Raw genomic sequence first — 22095 nt, forward strand, 5'->3', positions numbered from 1 at the left:
GAACTGGCTAAAAACCACAGCCTGAAACTTTCCTAGCACATCTAAAAGCTACTTTCTCCAAAGGTGAAAAGGCTGCCCCTGCCCCAAACATTCGGAAACTGGGACATAAAGGGATTTTCCATGCCCTCGTGTACTACACATTTCATGCACTATTTGAAAACACCACATTCAAAATGGCAATTTTCATTCACATCAAAATGGCAGTTTGGGATTTTGGCCTAAAACAGGTGTGTGTGTGTGTGTGTGTGTGTGTGTGTGTGTGTGTGTGTGTGTGTGTGTGTGTGTGTGTGTGCGCAAACACACACATACTCTCACTCAGCCATCAAACCTCATTTAATTCTACATTCAAATAAAGAGAGGAAAGCAGATTAAATTAAAAATGCTCTATAAATCCCAGTGGTAATAAAATGCATTATGCTGTAATATCCCCAACTGTTGAATAGAGGCATCACTGGAGACTAATTGCACGTGTTCTAAGGCGGGTGATAGCGTGTGGCCGGTGCAGGGGACTTGTGCTTGCTTCCTCTGCTCTCAGCTTTGCCTCGAGAAGCTGAAAGCGGCTTCATGACAATCTCGGACTTCCCCTTGCTCCGGAAGAATGAAGTCTTCATCCCGCTAACTGTTTCTTTTCCTTAAAATCCTCACACCTTACGCTTCTACCTGTAGATTGCTGGAGACAGATTTCTTCAGGAGAAGTATGATTGGACCAGATTCTGAAGTCCTTTCAAGCACTTCAGATTTTTGTGATTCTATTAAGAAAAATAAATTTATTTTAGCAGCTGATACCCTGGGCTTGCCCAAGTGAAAATATAAATATATGAAGCGTAGATGGGATTCATTTTAAATAGCACTGAGGATCATGCCAGGCAGGGACCACATCGCAAGGGTTTTTCTGTAATCATAAAGATTTCCTCTCCTTAGATGGAGAAGTTGTTGAGGACGGCCTCTCTGTGAAGCCCGACTTGAGATTCCACTTAGAGACTTCACTGCTGAACCCTGATGTCCTTGGGGCCTTGTGTGCTGTTAGCTCCCATGAGGCGGTAGCCACTGAGAGACATGGTGAAGCTTACAGAATTCGTCTTGCATTTTTATTTTCTTTTTCAGTGATTTAATAGTGATGAACAATATTGTAAGATTCCACACAGTTCCCACCACCAGAGTTCCATATCCCATCCCCTCCACTGGAAGCTTCCCTATTTTTTTTCATTTTTCTCCTCTCATATTTTTTAAATAGTGATTTATGAGACTATGAGTTAATCGGAGTATATATTAACACCATTCTCTCCACCAAAGGTCTGTGTCCTCAAAGTGTCCTCCTTCCCCTCCCTTTCTTTTTTTCTTTTTGTAAATCTTTATTTATAAAAAGAAAACACTGACAAGACCATAGGATAAGAGGGGTACAATTCCCACCACCAGAACTCCATATCCCATCCCCTCCCCTGAGAGCTTTCCTATTCTCTATCCCTCTGAGAGCATAGACCCAGGGTCGTTGTGGGATGCAGAAGGTGGAAGGTCTGGCTTCTGTAATTGCTTCCCCGCTGAACATGGGCGTTGGCAGGTGGATCCACACTCCCAGCCTGTCTCTCTCTTTCCCTAGTGGGGCAGGGCTCTGGGGAGGGGAGGATGCAGGACTTCTTGTGTTTCTTTCTGATCTTTAATGGAACAATCTGGGAGCTGTCAGCCAAGTCACCCCTGTAGACTGTTGAAGTCTCGCCGATACTCAAACTTTCTTCTTCCCTGAAGAAGGCAAAGGCCCCTTCAGTTGTGAGCATTTCCGGGCCACAGTATTAACTCAGTATTAACTCAGAAGTGGAGAGGCAAGGCAGCCCCAGGACCCAGTTGAGTGAAGGACGTCTCTGTGGCTTCAAGCTCCTCGGGCTTGATGTGTTTCCTCAGGGTAAAGACTCAGGCAAGGAGACCCCATCATTTTTTAAAATATTTTCTTTATTTGGGTGGAGATGGAGGGAAATCCAGAGAGGACTGGGGAGATAGAGAGGGAAAGACACACCTGAAGCCCTGTTGCACCACTTAAGAAGCCTCCCCTTTGCAAGTAGGGACCAGGGGCTTGAGCCTCGGTATTCGTGTACTGTGGCATGTGCACTCAGTGAAGTGTACCACCGCCTGGCCCCCAGGAGAACCATCTTAACTAAAGCCAGAGACCAGCCAGATACCCCAGCTGATGGCTACAAGTTCAAGACGATTGGCCTTTCCTTGAGCTGGAAGGTATAAAATGTCTAGTAGGAAGTACTCAGAGTAACAAAAATTAGTTAGGAACTCACACAGCAGGTGAAGGAAATAGTGAAAAAAAAAATGTTTTTGATATTTCAGAAGGCCCACGTAGCTCCTAGAGGAAAAAAAAAAAAAAAAAAAAGGAAGGTGGGGGATGGGTGGGGTACTGTTTTTCTAATTTCCCTGTCATAACAGATGGCAATATGGCATGCAGGTGCCCAGGTCACGTCAACTAAGCATGCATTTTTAAAACCAGGGCAGCGCTCAAGCAGCGATGTTCTGGCGTGTGTGACACTGCTGTCCCAGGAGTTTCCGTTTACACTTCCAAATGCTCCATCCTTTTGTAAAGAGACTTTTATTTCACCCAAGAAGCTGAAAAACTGAGATGGCAAGAATTCCCTTCTTGAACCATGACTCTCTGAAAGTCAGTCACTGAAACAGTCACATTTACTGACAGCATCATGGGAAATCCCTGCCGTGGCCTCCCATGTGTGGATATTCTTCTGTTTTCTGGGGAGTAAGACCAAAGCAACCACAAAGGGGACAGGGGCAGCTAATGTTCATGTTCAACCTTTAGATGCTGAAATTCTGCTCTAATGAACACCTTTCATCATGCAAAAACCTGGTTCCCTCCGTCCAGGATCCTTTGCTGTTCTCTAGAAGAGTTTGTATGAGCGTCCTTATGTAGCATGTCTCTCATCCTGGTTTGCGTTCTCCACCTCCACCTGTGAGATTTCCCACCTGTCTGCTCTTCCCCTCCACCTGCGCCGGCTGGCCTCTGCTAAGTCCAAAACAGTGGATCCGTTCGGAGACGCGACCACGAGTGAGCTCCTGAGGAGTGAGCCACAGAAAGCCTGTTAGCTCTTGAAGCTTGCTCATGCCTTGTCTAGCTGGGCCTCCTGAAAGATTCCTTCCTTCCTCCCTCCCTCTCTCCTTTCCTTCCTTCCTTCCTTCCTTCCTTCCTTCCTTCCTTCCTTCCTTTCTTTCTCCCTTCCTTCCTTCCTTCCTTCCTCCCTCCCTCCCTCCCTTTCTTCCTTTCCTTCTTTCTTTCTTTTTTTTTTTTTTTTTGCCTCCAGAGCTATTGCTGGGGCATAGTGCTATTTATTCTTGGCAGACATTTTGTTTTCCATTTTATTGGACAGGGCATAGAAATTGAGAGAGGAGAGGGAAGATGATAGATAGATAGATAGATAGATAGATAGATAGATAGATAGGTAGGTAGGTAGATAGATAGATAGATAGATAGATAGATAGATAGATAGATAGATAGATAGATAGATAGATGAAAGAAGGACCACTTGTGAAGCGTGCCCCCCCCCCCCCCCGCACATGGGGCATGGAGGCTCGAACCCGGATCTTTGCACAAGTCCTTGCACTTTTAGTGTGTGTGTGTGTGTGTGTGTGTGTGTGTGTGTGTGTGTGTGTGTGTGTGTGTGTGTGTGTGCTTAGCCAAGTGCGCCACCGGCTGGACCCCAGAATCAGGATATGTCTCCACACTGACTGGCAGGCTTTCAAGGGAAAATGCAGTTGACCAGATCTTGAGTCTGGAAGTTCACTCCATCCATCCTCAGGAATGATTGGCATCTCATCAGGGACGGACTGTGTACACAGCCTTTGACAACCAGCTGCACTCAGACAGCCTGTGCTTTCTCTGCTGTCCTCAAGAGCAGCGTTGCTTAGAACCAGTCCTGGGAGACCGGCTTTAAATCTCGGTTATCTCCTCAGCACCTCTCAGGGTTTGAGTGCAAGCATCTTCTTGCATACCTGCACGTTCAGATTCTCTGTCAGCACCAGAGGGGCTCCAGACAGGAAAGACCCACCTCGCTCACTGGGAAGTACGTGGAAAATCTGTGTCAGTGGATGTTGTTAAGGTTTATAGGCCACGAGACTGATTTAGACCATCACTTCCATCTGCAAGTCTTAGTCTCCAGAAATTCATCCTTGTGTTTGTTTTTGAAACCAAGCTTCCAGGGTGGGGAGGAAGAAAAAATTGAAGACGTGACTTGCTACAAAACAAATAGCAAACAAGTCGTCCTGTGCTGGAACAGACGGAGGCAGTTTGAGTACAGATAGATGTCTGTTTATCTTGACTTGTTCAGGATTCTCCCCAATGGTGCAGATAAACCTTGTAGGTGGCATAGCACAGCGGAGCTTTGAAGCAGAAATTGACTTCGCCTGGACTTGCCACGGAATTTTTTTTGTGGTCTTTGAGGTTTAAAAAAAGTCCCTTTAAACTGCCGATAAGAGTTCCTAGGTGTTTGTGGTGGAGTCTGAACCTTGAGATGGCCCTGCTGGGCATTAAGGCAGTGCCACACTAGCTCAGTGCCTCGTGCACAAGGCCAACTTGTGAGGCCACTTCTCAGAGACCACAAGACATAGAAACACAAAGTTTGCAAAAGGCCTGAAATGTAATTTTTTAATTCCTACCCACACAGCTATTATGTCAACGTCTTATAAAGCTCACGTGTTAATTAGATGAAACCTAACAGCTCTGGGAGTGGACTGTGATGTCACTGTTAATTACAGACGGGAAGGATGTAGGATGAAGTTAAGATAACAGCTCCACAGACTTCCAATACACAAACATCCTGGGGACGTGATACTCACAAATCACTTAGCTCAAAATAAAAAGGTTGGGATGAGGTTTGCACAAGGTACTTGAGGCTGTAATACAGAAAGAGAGAAATAATTTAATCTCTTCTGCCTTTGGGGGCTGCATCTTGGAAGAGGGACACTTGCTAAGTGAATTTGGACCTAATGAATGAAATATATACTAATTATTGATTTATTTATTATTGGATAGAGACTGAGGAAAGAGGAGGATATAGAGAGGGAGAGAGAGGGGCCAGGCAATGGCACACCTGGTTAAACGCTCACATCACAGTGTGCAAGGATCTGGGTTCAAGGCCCCGGTGCCCACCTGCAGAGGGAAAGCTTCACGAGTGATGAAGCAGGGCTGCAGGTGTCTTTCTGTCTCTTTTCCTTCTCTATCATCCCCCTCAATTTCTCTCTGTCTCTATCTGATAATAAGTAAATAAATATTTTTTAAATAGAGAGATAGAGAGACACTAGCATCCCCGTCTCCCCCTGCAAGTGGGAGCTAGAGGCTTGAGCCTGGGTCCTTGCACACAGTAGTTGAGCACTTAACAAGGTACACTACCGCCTGGCCCCTGAATGAAATATTTTAATGGATTCTAGTTTGAAGTGGTGAAACTTTCAGAGGACCGAAAAAAAAGAAATCTGACTACTGTAGTCTTCTCAGTTAAAAACACTAAGATCATACTCATTACATTACTAGATTAAGAAATTCAGGTTGTTGGGCCAGGCATGGTGCACCTGGTTAAGCGCACACATTACAATGTACAAGGACCCAGGTTCGAGCCCCTGGTCCCACCTGCAGGGGAAAGGCTTTATGAGTGGTGAAGCAGGGCTGCAGGTGTCTCTCTGGTCTTTCTCCCTCTCTATCTCCTTCTCCCCTCTCAACTTCTCTCTGACTCGATCCGATAATAAATAAACAAAAATTCAAAAGATATTTTTAAAAAATAATAAATTAATTGATAAAAGAAATTCAGGTTGTTGTTCCAAGACTCTAGCATGGACTTCAGGGATAGATACTTAGTCTCTGGAAGAAAGGAGTTTCAGATCTTGCCAATAGCACTGGAGACACATAAATCAATGACTTGAAATTCAACAAATATATATGTTGAGCATTCGAATGAGATGCTGTAAGACTAGGTGAATTGAACACTACAGAAGGCTTTGTCCCTCCTTCTGGGAAACTATAGTCTTAAGTACTATAAGCAAAAGTCACACACACACACACACACACACACACACACACACACACACACACACACCAGACCCCAATTAACCAAATGACTAAAGGGAAAATATATAAATGTTAACATTCCTTTGGTTCAAGTGCGCACAAACACATCATTATGGTCTTCCTAATAACCATGAGGAGTGACCAAAAAGGCTAAGCATAGCTTTTTGGGTTGGAAAAAGGAGGCGACTTCTCCTTAGAATGGTTAATTATTTTGCTTAACATTGCCCAGCTCCCTCTGTCATGTCAGAGGGACAGACGTTCTCCTGGGACTTGCGTTTCCTTACCTCCACATGCCGCCTACGACATCCAGAATGATTCCCTGTGGTCCTAAAATTTATTGAGTATTTTTAATGCAGTCTGTTCACTCTGCAAAGAGATTTATTATTTACTTGATTTTTTTTTTCCTTACTGGCTAGAGGGCAGAAGTCTGGTAACCTTCCCTCTCTCTCACCCACATACCTAGCACTTATTTGTGCCGTAGATGAATAATTGCCAGTCATCAGCTTCCCTCCACGCTGTGGCAGACATTGCAGACAAAAATGCCTGGTCATTATAAGTTCATGCTCTGAACCCACTGCCCTCTCCTCTCTGAATGTCAGAGGAGGGATGGTATGACTTCAATGGCTGTCGGGTTCCCGGAAGAAAACCCTGTGTGGTATTTATGCCGTTTCACTGGAAATGTTTTATCTTGAATTGTAGATATAAAAACAGAGAGTGGGACTGCGGGAACCGTTAGGCTCAAGAAGTCTCTGCCTCATGCAAAGGGAGGTCTGGGTCTCAAGGAATGTGCATGTCCCCAAAGGCAGAGAGATACGCATTTTCATGGCATTACCTCAGCAGTGCAGTGGGTGGCCATGAAGCCTCATTACAAAGAAGATTTCCTGGTCTCTCTGTCATGGACCAAGTACTTCCTGGCCTAGACTTTTGGAGACAGATTACACTGAGGCCCATCCAATGGATGATGCTTGAAATGAGGGGGGAGGCATCCTTGCTCTCTAAAGGGAATATTTCCAAAAGATGTGAGGTAAGACAGAAATAGACTGCCAAGTATTTTGAGCTGTAGGCAGTTGAGTGGGATTTTATTTGATGATATTTTATTTTTTTAATAGAGCACTGCTCAGCTGCGGCTTATGAGGGTGCAGGAGACTGAACCTGGGACTCTGGAGCCTCAGGCATGAGAGTCTCTTTGCAGAACCATTATGCTGTCTGCCCCCTGAATGGGATTTTTCGTCCTGATTCTTCTGCTGCGAGCTGATCAGCCAGGGCCTTCTGCCGTGAAGCTGGGATGCTTCAGACAGCCTCCATTAAGCCTGTCCTCTCCCTAACCGCCTGGGATCTTTCCTTCTTCTGGATCTTGTAACGCCCCCATGTGATGTGATGGCGCTTTTTCCTCTGATGCTTGTGTGCTTGTTATTTCCACATGGGCTGGTTTCCTTCCAGAGCCTGGTGTGTGGTAGCTGTGCACTGGATTTCGTGGACTGACTCTGCGCACTGCCTGTACTTCCTTGTCATGTCACAGCTTCCGTTTACGCATCTGGGAGGCATGGAGACTAGCACTGAACTTTGAAACACATCTGTGTGCACATGCACCTGGCTTCTGTTTATTAGTTTATAGTTTACCCTCATCCTTCTTTGAACAATGACAATAAAGACTTTATCTGCACAGTGCAGTCCTATTAAAATCATGTGCAGAGAACAACTCTGTGGCTCATTACCCAGTAGGTACCATCCAGATCACCTCGCCACAATCTTCTATTATTGAAACCCCACTCCCACATGCACACACCCTCACATGCACACACACGCACATGCACACACACACACACACACACACACGCACACCTTTGTTTTGGTAGGAACTAGTGCCAGGAGCCAGAGATCTGTAGATGTGATCTGCTTTGTCTTCTAGGAAATCGAGTATCATGTATCTGGGTTCAGATGGAATCATTCTAATCTAGTCTCATCCATTCTGTTCTTGGGTCATCTACTAAGAGAACACATTTTTTTACCTTATGAGCATTGCAGGAGAAGTATAGAACTAGGGAAAGACAGACACAGGCTGCCAGTGTGGATCCACCTGCCAGCACCCATGTCCAGTGGAAAAGCAATGACAGAAGCCAGACCTCCCACCTTCTGCTCCCCATAAAGAATTTGGGTCCCTGCTCCCAGAGGGATAAAGAACAGGGAAGCTTCCAATGGAGGGGATGGGACAGGGAACTCTGGTGGTGGGAGCTGTGTGGAATGGTGCCCTACCATCCCACAATTTTGTTGATCATCCTTAAATCACCAAGAAAACATGGCGGCACTGTGGCGGCCATCTCTCCACGCTGTATTTCCCTAGACGGCCGAGAACTGAGGACTAAGCTCCTCTAGGGAGAGCTCATGCAGCCGCCCCCTGTGAGGCACTGGACTAGGAGACCCACAGGTCTGAGGCGGGCCACAGTGTGGAATGTTTCCTGGCCTCTTTCCTTGGGCTCTTACTGCATCATCGAGCACAGCGCAGGGGGTGAACAGGGAAACCAGGCTGCCTCTACAGACCTGCTGGGCGGCCTTCTCTGATGCTCTCAGGGGCTCCTTCTCGCCTTCTGGTAGGCAGATGCATCTGTTCATTCACTTGGGTTGTTGGACTGTCCTCACAGGCTTTGTCGTCACTGTTGGTTTGCTTCCATCCAGGGGAAAAAAATACTTCCTTTAATTTAACTATGAAAAGAGGAAGAGAGAGATTAATTCAGGCAATTAAGACTAAAAAAGGAAGCAGGTGAAGTTCTTAACATTTTTTTGTTTCATTATTTTTATTTTTAATCCTTGGGTATTTATACTCTACATCAGAATTTTTAAATGATCCCTCCTTCTCTTTTGCTAAAAAAAAAAAAAAAAAAATCTCCAGTATCTTTGCTTCACAGCAGCAAGCCCGAATCACTGCCAAAGTCTTCAGACAGCCAGTGTAAACGGTTCAGTGAGAGTCAAAATAACCGTAAGCACATTCACAGTCTCTGTGAGTATAAAGATGTGTGTCTCAGGAGTCGGGCAGTAGCGCAGTGGGCTAAGCGCACTAGGACCGGCATAAGGATCCAGGTTCGAGCCCCCAGCTACCCCACCTGCAGGGGAGTCGCTTCATAGGCGGTGAAGCAGGTCTGCAGGTGTCTGTCTTTCTCTCCCCTTCTCTCTGTCTTCCCCTCCTCTCTCCATTTCTCACTGTCCTATCCAACAATGACATCAATAACTACAACAATCAATAAAATAAAGGTGCATCTTTGGGGCTAACAGACTCACCCGGTAGAGCGTACCCACACTGTCATGTGTGAGGGCTAAGGGTCAAGCCCTAGCCCACCTCCTGAGCTGCAGCAGGGAGGCTTCAGCCCAGCCAGAGTGCTGCAATGTCTCTTCCTCCCCTCCTCCTCCCCCTGCCCCTGCCCCCCTCCTCTTCCTGTTCCTCCTCCTCCTCTTCCTCCTCTTCTTCCTCCTCCTGCACTTCCTCCTCCTCCTCCTCCTCTTTCACCTCCTTCGCCTCCTCTTCCTCCTCCTTTTTCCTCTTCTCACTCTCTCTCCCTCTATTAAAAAAAAAAAATTCAAAATAGCCACTGGGAGTGTTGAATTGAAGCAGCCACTGCTTTTAAAATATATTTTTTTAATGTCCCAAAAGAACTCATGTAAGATTTAGCTGCTGTTTACTGAGAAATTCTGAAGTGTCTTTTGATAATTACTTTTGTTTGATTTTGTTTAGTTGGTTTGTGCCGACTCTGGCAATGCTCAGATCTGTCTCAGGGTCTTGTGGGGGGTTGAACCTGGGACTCTGGAGCCTCGGGCATCACAGTCTCTGTGAACTGGGGAGCATGGAGGTCGGATGACCTGGTCGGGCTACGCAGGTGACTGCTCACACAAGCTTCAGTCCCCAGCGCTCTGTCCTGGAAGCCTCCTTTGCATGTTGTTGTGAGAAATGACAACGCCACTCAGTTGTGACTCACGCCACGGTGTTTCTCCACAAGTTCTCTCTCTGCTCCAAGGAGTTGATCCTCTTAGCCATCAGCATTTTCTTTTCATATAGGTTTAGGTTTTTATTCGTGATTTAATATTTATTTACAAGATCACAACGGAATAGGGGTACAGCTCCACACCGTTCCCCCTCCAGAGCTCTGTGCCCCCACTCCCTCCACTGGAAGCTACAGCAGTTCACCCAAGTTTGCAGATAGGGGTGAACTATTATTTCTACAGCTATCTGTCTAGATTTGGATGTATTTCCCTTTTCTTTTTTCTTTTCTGTTTTGTTTTGTTTTGTTTTAGGTCCCTTCCTTTCCAAGTCACACCTACACCTGTCACTACATCCAAATGTCCCTCCCTTTTTCCTCTTCTCGCTTGTTGGAGTTGGAGTTCAGACCCTCTTGGCATCTTCCCCTGACATTTCTCCCCCTCTGGGAGTCTGGACCCAAATTCTTTATGGGGAGCAGAAGGTGGGAGTTCTGGCTTCTGTCATTGCTTCTCCGCTGGACATGGGTGTTGGCAGGTGGATCCACACCCCCAGCCTGTGTCTGTTTGTCCCTGGTGGGGCAGGGCTCTGGGGAGGGGAGGTTCTGGGATACTTTGACGAGGTCGTCTGCCCAGGGAGGTCAGGATGGATTCCTGGTAGAGTCAGCAGCTTGGTGACTGAAAGGCATCAAGACACAAAGCAAGACAAAATAATTAATAAACAGGAAACAAAACATGGTAGAGCACATGAGAACAGGGATCTTAGGGTGGAAAGAGGCCAGGAGGTCTAGTCTAGCCGCCAGTATTTTCAGTGTTTAGGTTTTTATTCGTGCTTTAATATTTATTTACAAAATTACAATGTAACAGGGGTACAGCTCCAAACCATTCCCTACATTCTCTACAAAGTGGTTTTATTTCTATGGGATGGTATACAGAATCCAAGAACTTAGGTTACGGGCCACATTGGGTGCTGTGAGTTCAGTCCACAGACCTGGGAGCAGTGCCAGTGTCCAAACAGGCTTTGCTAGGAAACGTGTCTTATCTAAGGAAATGAGGCCATCTCCTAAAAATATTTGCTTTTGCTTGTAATATCTACTGATGAATTGAACAGGCCTTTGGGTCATCAGAGATGCTCTTAAAAAAATCCAACATGCTCCCCCTCGCCTCACCCCCAAAATATTTTTCCTGTTTTGAATCAGATCCCAGTCCTTTGTCTTTTATTTGTCAGGCTCTTGCAGTGAGCTGCTGTGGGACCGTTCAGAGCCAGTAAGCAATCCCTTGCTGCGGCCGCCTCTATTGGCTGCATTTTATTGAGCACGACAGACTTTGATTTTAAGAATGGGGCTTTCCACAGTAGGGCACCGCCAATTGCCGGCTCCCCGCTATGGGGCGGCACTGTTCATGTCACGCTCGGAGGCTGCAGGCTGCTGCTTGGCCAGAGGTTTGCAGGGTGGTTGCAGGACGGGCCGTGCACTTGCTGCAAGGCAAGGTTTCTCCTCAAGTGAGTCCAGTGAAGAGCATGTTGTCGGGGGATGTGTTTCCTGCCATTACTAGACAGTGCCATGGCCATGAAGTGCAGGTGGTTATGCCTGTGGACATATCATGACAACAGAGAGCCAGCCAGCAATGTCAAGACTCAGATGCCGCTGGGGCTCCCTCCCTCTCTCTCCCACTCCCTCTCCCTTCCTCTCCCTCTCCCTCTCCCTCTCCCTCTCCCTCTCCCTCTCCCTCTCCCTCTCCCTCTCCCTTCCTCTCCTTCTCCCTCTCTCCCTCTCCCTTCCTCTCCTTCTCCCTCTTCCTCTCCCTTCCTCTCCCTCTCCCTCTCCCTTCCTCGCCCTCTGCCTCTCCCTCTTCCTCTCCCTCTTCCTCTCCCTTCCTTTCCCTCTCCCTTCCTCTCCCTCTCCCTCTCCCTCCCTCTCCCTCTCCCTCTCCCTTCCTCTCCCTCTCCCTCTCTCTCCCACTCCCTCTCCCTTCCTCTCCCTCTCCCTCTCCCTCTCCCTGTCCCTTCCTCTCCCTCTCCCTTCCTCTCCCTCTCTCTCCCACTCCCTCTCCCTTCCTCTCCCTCTCCCTCTCCCTCTCCCTGTCCCTTCCTCTCCCTCTCCCTTCCTCTCCCTCTCTCTCCCACTCCCTCTCCCTTCCTCTCCCTCTCCCTCTCTCTTTTCTTCTCTCCCTGTCCCCTTCCCTTCCCTTGTCACTCACAACTCAGAAGGAGTCAGAGACTGCTCTGGCCCTCTGCACGCCATGAGATCAGTGCCTGATGTCTGTCTGTCCAGCTCAGATGCTGCCTCTGTGAGATTCCCTTCTCATCTGCATCCCCTTAATGTCCAACAGAAGTAAGTACATCAGACACAGATGTGGAATCACACCCCTCTTGCAATTAAAATCTGAGCAGCTGTGAAATTACGGTATTCCCTCAAAGTCAGGAGATCATCAGTGATTGGAGCAGAGCGGGAGGGACTGAGGGACAGCAGGTTACGTTATTTATGTATTTTTACTTTCTTACATTTATGTATTTATTTATTCCCTTTAGTTGCCCTTGTTGTTTTATTGTTGTGGTTATTATTCTTATCACTGTTGTTGGATAGGACAGAGAGAAATGGAGAGAGATGGGGAAGATAGAGAGGGGGAGAGAAAGACAGACACCTGCAGACCTGCTTCACCACCTGTGAAGCGACTCCCCTGCAGGTGGGGAGCCGGGGGCTTGAACCAGGATCCTTATACCAGTCCTTGCTCTTTGTGCCACCTGCAATTAACCTGCTGCACTACCACCCAACTCCCAGCTACTTTATTGTGGCTGTTGTGTGTTTGAGTTGTCACGGAAGGAAAAGAGACCATTGTCAAGGATGATAACCCCCGTCCCCAGGACGCAGAGGGTCCTGCTATGTGCAGCTGCTCTCGAGTTGGATCTCTGTCTTCGCAGCTGCCTGGCTTGGGTCACCAATCCAATCTATTAGAACAAAGGTTTGGGGAGGTCTCTACACAATGAAAGAAACAAAATCAAAGGCCCAAGAGGGTGTCCAGTGACTGCCTCTGTGGGCGTGCGTCCAGATGACCATTCTCTTTGGAGAACGGTGTGTTTCTGGAGAAGCATGCTGACACTGGTGCGGTGCCTTACTTACTGGCTGCTAGTTTATTCACTCTTGCCCTTCCTCTTGTGTGTTCTCTCCCCTAAAACATTCTTCCTTTGTGTGTCCACTTGCAAGCACTCGCTTTGCTTATTTATTGCATAGAGGCAGCCAGAAGTCAAGAGAGAAAGGGGTGAAGAGGGGGGAGAGAGGCCCACAACTCTGCTTCACCGCTCGCAAAGCTTCTCCCCTGCAGGTGGGGACCGGGGGCTCAAATCCTGGTCCTTGCACATTGTAATGTATGTGTTCAACCAAGTGCACCAACACCTGCCCCCCAGATTTATTTTCTAATGAAAGAAAGGGAGCATTGGGGGAGGAAGAAAGAGTGTATGTGTGGAGGGGGCAGGAATAGCACAGTGGTTCTGCAAAGAGACTCTCATGCCCCAGGAAGCTCCAAAGCCCCAAGTCCAATCCCATGCACCACCGTAAGCCAAAGCTGAACAGTGTCCTGGCCATTCTGTATCTCTGCTTAAAAGAAAACAAACTATATTTAAGAGAGAAGCAAACTATATTTAAGAGAGAGACAGAGAGAGAAAACACCAGAGTATCGTTCAGACACACGCAGTGCCAGGAGTCAAACGTGGGATTTCTTGTCTGAGAGTCCAACACCTTATCCGCTGGGCCGTCTCTCAGACCACCGCCTGCTGAACTCAAAGAGGAAGCGGTCATTCCAAGTGAAGAGGACTGTGGGCCGAGGCCGCAGAGAGGAAGCACTGATCTCGTGCTGGGAGCAGCAGCAGTGTGGGTGTAGCAGGAAGGCACGGGGTGGGTGGGCTGCAGGGCAGTGTGAGCAGGAGAGGGACAGGTGAGCGTCTTGAGTGTGCTAGTCCCAAACCCTCTGGGGCTGTGAGGCAGCCCAGCGGAGCATCCCCCAATCCCCCTGAGGAGAAGAGAGTTTTCAAAAACCCTCCCTGGTGAAGTCAGTGGAGCTTTATCCTCACAGCGCTGTGTCTCCGTAAGAGTTCTGGGTCCCATCCCGTTTCAGTTGCAATGGTGCTGGTCCCAGCCCTAATCATCTCATGAAGAGGCTGTTCCTCCTTACTGAAAACTGGCAGTTAAGTGAGAAAGAAAACTGAAATGACATCTCAAGTATCCCAGTGTGGCTGAAAAAGAGAATCTGCAGATTTTGAAAGCACAGCAGGAATCTGCAATTAGAAGGGAATCTTACTGATGGGCTTCATAGCTTATTGCAAAAAAAGATCTTTTCCTTTATTTTTACAAGGGACTGATGCATATGCTATTGGGTCCTTGTACTCTGGGAACTCGTACATGTCTTGTATTTAAAAAAAAAAAAAAAACTTAGTTAAGTACGGGGAAGATAGTATAATGGTCATGCCTGAGGAGCCAGGGTCCCTGGTTCAGTCTCCAGCACTGCCATTGGCTAGAGTTGTGCGGTGCTCTGAGAAAGGAAGGAAGGAAGGAAGAAAAGAAGGAAGGAAGAAGGAAAGAAGAAGAAAGAAAGAGAGAGAGAGAGAGAAAAGAAAGAAAAAAAGAAAGAAACTAGTTAATCCCAAACAATTGCTCCTTGTTTCAAGGTCAGCTGTTCCTAGTGCCTAAGATTGCTCTATTTTAATTGATCACCTGATCACCAGTGAACTTCTTTCCTACCGGATAATGAAATCCTATCCATTTTTAAAGCAAAACTTAAGAAGGGGGGAAAAAGTTAGGAAAAGGAACACCAGGAATGAAGTAGTTTTAAAGTCATTTCAAATCAACCTGAGTTGAAGTTGGACTCTTGAGAACTTAGTCCTTTCCAGCCTGAAGAGCCTTTGTAAGTTTGACGTTTATGTAAACAGCTCTGCTCAGTGCCTTCCTGGACTCGACGACCGTAAGGGCCCTTCAGCTTGAATGCGGGTACGGCGCCAGGCATGACTCAGTGGGCATCCAGTGGAGCACAGGTGTCCCGGGAATATTCGCTAACAGTCGAGATTTTTCAGTGTATAGCCTCAGCTGACCCAGTGACTTGCCTACAATGGAGAAGGCTCGTAGCAGATGGGTGGGGGCAAGTTAAATTCAAATCTCAAGCAGGCAGTGGACCGACCAGTTGTTAGTATCTCCCAGATATTGCCTGTGCCACACGCTTATCCTAAAAACGTTTGTTACTTATCTGAAAATCAGATTTCACTGGGCAGCCTGTGTTTTTATAGACTGACTGTGGAACATGTGTGTAGCACCTCTCTTTATTAAATTGTGTGCATGAATTCAAAACAGCCTGACTTGATTTTGGAAAAAAGAAAATGTAAATTTTGTTAAACATGCATATAGACACTTGATTAAAATGTGTTGGGTAAATAATTATTAGTTAGATTAAAACATCCGTCACCGCTAACCTAAAATATTAATTTCTATTGACGGCTTACAGCTTTTTCTCTTTATTCAGAGCATACTGTTGATGGAATAAAGATGGCTTCACATTTAGTGATAACCTCTTCCTTTCTAGATAAAACCTGCTGTTTTATTCTTTAATTTTTTTTTTGGTACTTATTAGATAGAGTCAAAAATCAAGAGGGAAGGGAGTGACAGAGGGAAAGAAAGAAAGAGACACCTACAGCCCTGCTTCACCACTTGCAAAGCTTTCCCCCTGCAGGTGGGGGCTGGGGGCTCAAACCCGGGGCCTTGTGACGCGCCACCACCCGGCCCCTAAAATCTATTGTTGAATCCTGTGACTTCAGATTGACTTACACAAGCCAGAGATACAGCTGTTTTATTTTTTTTTTCCTCCCAGATGTAACTATTTTCTTTCAGTTTTGAAGTGAATTGGCAACATGTGGACTTCTCTCCTCCCAGGGCCTTTAGGAAAAAGCAATTCTTAAAGACAATTGTCTTTCAGAGTGAGGCAGGCCGTGCATAAAATGGAAATTTAAAGTGTCCATTGCTTGCAGGCCCTGGAGGCTTAACTGGTCTTCTGAAAATGGGGTTGTTGAGTGGTAGCGTGAGGCAGGACTCAGAAGGGTGAGTTTGAGGTTTATTTGTGTATTGTTTTGACTTTTTTTTTTTTGCTGTTTCCAGGGGAGATTACATTCTCTTGCTTCTTGATAAATGAGAGTGCTGTTGAAGTATCTTGTTAAGTAGTTGTGGTGTGGCTTTTGTTTCCCTATTCTTTAAACGGCGTCTCCCCTATGCTTGAGCTTAATTTCATGAACGCTTCTCTTTTTATTCAGAAACACAGTAGGTGGAGGGTGTCGTAAATAGAGGAAAAGCATTTTATAGTCATGTTTCCTATATCATATGGGGATTGGTAAAGATTGGTTTTTTTAATTAGGTATTTATTTATTTTTGTTTCTAGGACAGAGAGAAATTGAGAGGGGAGGGGAGATAGAAAAGAAAAGAGAAAGACAGACACCCACAGCACTGTTTCAACACCTGCAGGTGGGGACCAGGGGCTTGAACCCAGGTCCTTGTGTGTGTAACTTGTGTATGCTTCAGTGGTGAACCACTGTCCAGCCCTTCAGGACTATTGCTGTTTCAAAGACTATTGACTTTGGCCAGCTCAGGGTTGTGGGTGACGGTTGTGGGTATCGACTTTCTGCAGTGTATTTCTTGAATGTATTGATCTTCTCCAGCAGTCTTTACTGTAGTGTTTTGGTAATCCTCCTGATCACATTATTCCGTTGTCTACAAAATATGTGTTTACTAGTGCAAGGCAGAATTTGTAGGTGTGCGGAAGAGAAATTCCTCTATATTCTCTTCCATCTCCACACACGTTTATTTTTATCTTATTTCCATGCACAGGTCTTTGGTTGTTTATATGGTTGTGATCTGTCTATCTGAAATGGTGTCAACTAGAAAGATAAAGTTAAAAATAAAACAATCATTTATTAGTGATGAAAACGAGGAGAATTAAAAAGAAGGTGTCACAGTTTCCTAAAAGTATGGAATCACAAGAAATCAGAGCTGAGGGGCCAGGTGGTGGCCCACAAGGTTAATCACATAGAGTACTGAGCTCAAGGATCCTCACATGGGTCTGGGTTCGAGCCCCTGCTTCCCACCTGCATGGGGGACACTCACAAGCAGCAAGGCAGTTCTGCAGATGCCCGCCTTTCTCCCTCTCTATCTCCCCTCCTCTCTCAATTTCTTTCTGTCTTATCCAATAAAATGGAAAACAAGGCCTCCAGGAGCAGTGGATTCACAGTGCTGGTGCCAACACTATGATAACACTGGGGCGGGTGGGGGGGGGGGGGGTCAGAGCTGAAATAGGACTGTTTGATTTTACGGTTCTTAGACTTTTCCCCTCCCTACGCCTGTCACTGAACACAGAAGCAAGTCAAGTTACTGCAGGTTTAGGGGGTGGAGACCTTTGTCACCATTTGGCCATCACTGAGGTCACTGGAGCCTGTCAGGTGGCTCCAGCCGCAGGAAACTGAGATAGGTGTATAGGTGTGTGAGGTGGGAAGCCAAAGCTATTGTGCTGGGCAGTGTCTCCACGGGAAGCTTAACAACTAGACTCTTGCAAGCAATTTTCAAAGGAAGGCTTAAGCTAAAGCAGACAATTACAGGCAATGGTTTTAGAGAGATATCAGTCCCCCTCAGACCACGTCTTAGCCATGATATCTAGCTGCCTCTCAGAATCAGCTGCAAAGACCAGGCCACAGAGACAAGAATATGGAGAAGGGGGGAAGTCTAAAGATGGAGCCTTTCCCCTTCCTACTCCAGTCCAGATGATAGAACTGGTCCATTTGCCCCTGAACAACAACACGCCTGGAATCTCCATGTCAGCCTCATCTGAGTCTGGATGCGGTCTGGAAGGAGGCAGGGAGCTGAGAGGGATGCCAGGTCGGGTCAGGGTAGACTCAGTTCTGGCACCGCCTCTGCCTCTCCTGTCTGACACGTGGGCTGGTCTTGATTGCCTTGCTTTTCTGTTGTAAGGTCACATGTACTGTCTGGGACGCAGTACTGATAGCTTAGAAAATACAGCAAGATGAGGCAAAATCAAACATTCTCCTTTTTTTTCCATTTATTTATTTGTTATTAATGATTTATTGATTTACAAAATTACAAGATAACAAGGTTACAACTCCACCCAGTTCCCACCACCAGAGTTCTGTGTCCCCATTCCACTCCATCCACTGAAAGCTACAACTGTTCTCCTAAGGTTGCAGATATGCTTAACTAACATTTCTACAAGTATCTGTAACTATCTGTATTTGTATATATTTGCCCCCCTTTTTCCCAATGATCCCATCTTTTCTTCCTTTCCAAATCTCTCTCTCTGTCTCTCTCTCATACACACACACACACACACACACACACACACACACACACACACACACCCCTCTATCACTATATCTAATTGTCCTTCCCTTTTTCCTTTTTTCTCTCTGGGTCCTGATGAAATTGGAGTTCAGAGCCCTCTGAGCATCTTCCCCTGACATTTCTCCCCCACTGGGAACATGGACCCAAATTCTTTATGGGGAGCAGAAGGTGGGAGTTCTGGCTTCTGTCATTGCTTCTCCGCTGGACATGGGTGTTGGCAGGTGGACCCATCCGCCCAGCCTGTGTCTGTCTGTCCCTGGTGGGGCAGGGGTCTGGGGAGGGGAGGCTCCAGGACACATTGGTCTAAGCCCAACTTTCTCTTTCATATCAGGGATCCATTGGCAAGCTAGGTGTGCAGGAGTGAAAAAGTCCTTTTAAAGGCAGTTTCTGGCTTTAACCATAACTGTACCTTTCTTTGGAAGGGATGAAATGGGGGACAGGGACTCCAAATCGAATTAGGATCTGTTGACCCAGGTAGATTAAAAAACACATTGTGGTGTTCAGAGGACAAGATGCCCTGAGACATGCCGGGCCGCTGACCATGCCTGTGTCCCCTCCAGGTCGACTTGGGTCTCCTGCGCTTTGTCACCGCTGTCGGAACACAGGGAGCCATTTCGAAGGAAACCAAGAAGAAGTACTTTGTCAAGACCTATAGGATCGACGTCAGCTCCAACGGGGAAGACTGGATCACCATCAGAGAAGGAAATAAGCCCGTTGTAAGTTTGCCTTCCACCCTCCTCAGCCGATTCGGTCCTTGAACTAGGTGATGAATGCTGTTTGATAGTTGGGAGAGCTTTCTGTCTTGCCTGGCTTGTTTTCAGACTGATTGCAAATGAAAAGTGTCATCAGAGGTTTAAATCTGGTGACTGAGGGAATCTCGGGTTCCCAAATCCAGAAGTCAAAGGGAAGAAATTCTATGGCTGTGTCCAAAAAAAGTCAACACCAACCAAACTCTGTGTCAAGCTTGAGAATCCCTGGTTAGACGCCCCACAGGGACACCAACTATGGAAGAGGGCGAGCACTGTCCTGTTACAGGCTCACTGTTTGTTTTGGTTTGTGCCTGTGTTTCTTCATCCTCTGTCATAGATTCCTTCTTCCTCCCTTTAACGGGCTGGCTCAGACTCCTTTTCCTCTGCCCTCTGTGACTCAGGAGCTGCTTCTGAGGGGGGGATGAGTGGATCACACGAGGGTTCTGTTATCTCCCTGCTACCTGCTACCAGGGAGGCCATGCCAGCCATGCCGTGCCCCTGGGCACGCTGCCCTAAATCGTTTGAAAATGAGATGTTTTTCTCAGCCTGCCTGTTATTTGAAGGTGTGTTCACTCTGATTTACTTAATCAAAAGATTCTTGAGATCTCCAGAATGTGTTGCTTCCCCAAATGAAAAGCTTACCCTGGGGGCCAAGTGAAAAGCAAGGACTTGCTAAGGATTCTGGGAAGCAGCAGGCTCCATGCACCCTGGGCTGGGGAGGGAGCCAGTCAGCAAGCCTGTGTCTCTCTTCGGAGCATACATGGCCTTGATTTTTTTTTTTTCCTCCTTCTGGGACTGCAACTGAGGAAAACTGGTTATAAACTAAAAGGACTCTCAGATCCCTTGGCCCAGCTGCAAAGCTCAGACAGGGCCGGAAAGACAGACAGATTGCAAGATGCTGTGCTCTAGGGGAGAAAATCCCATAGGCAAGGAAGCTCCCATCCTGAAGGACAGGAAACCAACCCCACATCTGGGGAAGAAAACCTGTGCGATCAACATCTGCAGGGATGCAGTCTGTCAGTTTTGGCCATGAGCTTCATGACTGGTTCTGGGTTGTTCTCAAGAGCTTGCGGGTTCTACTAGCACACAGGTGATACAACCTGCAAGGACCTGGGTTCAAGCTCCCAGTCCCCACCTGCAGGGAGAAAGCGTCCTAAGCAGTTAAGCAAGGCTGCAGGAGTCTCCTGGTCTCTCTCCCTCTTATTTCCTCTTTCCTCTTGATTTCTCTCTGTCTTTATCCAAAAAGGAAGTAACTACATTTTTAAAATAAGGACACATAAGACCTAGGAAACTGCTCACTTGATTAGCATGGAGCCATGTCTGAGCCCAGCCCCCACCACACTGAAGCATGGTTTCACACTATGGCTTTGTTTTTTTTTTTCCCCCCTCTCTTTTCTGGATTTCTGTCTCTCTCTTTCTATTGGAAAAAGTCAGCCCAGAGCAGTGAATCTCCAGAGATGACATATATATATATATATATATATATATATATATATATATATATATGACTTTCTTTTTTTTTAACATTTATTTTATTTATTTTCCCTTTTGTTGGATAGGACAGAGAGAAATGGAGAGAGGAGGGGAAGACAGAGAGGAGGAGAGAAAGACAGACACCTGTAGACCTGCTTCACCGCCTGTGAAGCGACTCACCTGCAGGTGGGGAGCCGGGGACTCAAACCGGGATCCTTACTCCGGTCCTTGTGCTTTGCGCCACCTGCGCTTAACCCACTACACTACTGCCTGACTCCCCTTTCTGATCAAATTTAAAAAGCAAAAACCTCTTCCTGGACCTTACACTCCGCCCTGTGGTCCTTATCTTTCTTCCAGTTGGGGGAGCACACAGTTCCTCACGGGCCTGACAGGCCGTGGGGCTCCAGAGGCCCATCTGAGCATCATGGGAAAGTCTTCACGTGACCTGATATAGACCCAGAATTCCATCTGCAGGCCGGTTACCGCTACCTGCCCTGCCTGCCTGTGCTCTGGGCCCTTTCAGTCACTGGCCCCCTTCACCCCTGTGATGTTCACCCCCCCAAAACATCTCAACAGAAACCAGCTTCAACCCCAAACGACCTGACAGGCCCCTCTCAGTGGAGGGGAATGCTGGCCTCCACCTGTTTCTCCGACGTTCCACTTCCCTGACCCCCTCAGCCTGTGCAGGAGAATCAGCAGGGGCTGACTCCCCACTCAGGTGGATGTGTTGGCCCTTTCCCAGCATGCCTGGGGACTCCCCTCCCTTTGGCAGCCACTTCATTATTCCTTGTCAGGCAAAACCGCTCCCACACACATTATTTCCTGGAGAGGTTTTCTGAAGCAGGACAGAAATGCAAAGACCATCCCAGGCCGGGATGAATTATGATCTTAAGTCATCTCTGGAGAGAGAGGGGGCCCGGCAAACAGCTGGCTTTGTGATGCTTTGGAGCACCTCCAGTCCTGAGGGCCACTCACGCTCAATGAGATGGACACAGCAGCCTGACTCGGACAAGCCCTGTCTCGCGAGGAAAGAGCTCGCCTTGGGAGCCTGAGGGCCTTCTCTGTGTCTGCCAGGCCCACCAAGCTCTAGGAAGACGGGCGGCCTGAGGGGAGTGTGGCCACCCGCCAGGCTCAGCGAGACACAGACTCAGCACGCCAGCCCCGGCGCCCAGGCTGGTCAGTTTGACACAGTCTGTCTACAGACAAGGGCTGGAGGGAAATCCAGGAAGGTGGGGGGGGGGGTTGTATCCCCCCTGAGCCAGATGCAAATCCTCAGTCCTTCACCAGGACTGTGTCCATCCCTCAGATCCTTGCAATGAGCATTTCACAGCGCCATGGCCTGGCAGATCACATCCTCATGGGAAAGCTGTCCCTAACTAGCACCTATGGCACCTTAGTGCCAGGCCTCAACTTCCTGGGAAATAGCAGGACTCGTATTTGAAACCAGAAGCAGAAGTCCTGGGAAAAGGCAGTA

General features: G+C 47.3%; 1 protein-coding gene across 2 annotated transcripts in view; it reads left to right on the forward strand.

Moving 5' to 3' along the window:
* NRP1 (neuropilin 1) overlaps positions 1-22095 on the forward strand; it is a 172881-nt gene that overhangs the window by 95571 nt on the left and 55215 nt on the right. For both annotated transcript variants that reach the window (XM_060192503.1, XM_060192504.1), the window contains exon 7: positions 18960-19115. In XM_060192503.1, coding sequence (XP_060048486.1) covers positions 18960-19115 — 156 coding nt within the window. The remainder of the gene's footprint in view (positions 1-18959; positions 19116-22095) is intronic.

This window comes from Erinaceus europaeus, chromosome 6 (assembly GCF_950295315.1).
Source record: "Erinaceus europaeus chromosome 6, mEriEur2.1, whole genome shotgun sequence".
Classification (NCBI taxonomy): Eukaryota; Metazoa; Chordata; class Mammalia; order Eulipotyphla; family Erinaceidae; genus Erinaceus; species Erinaceus europaeus.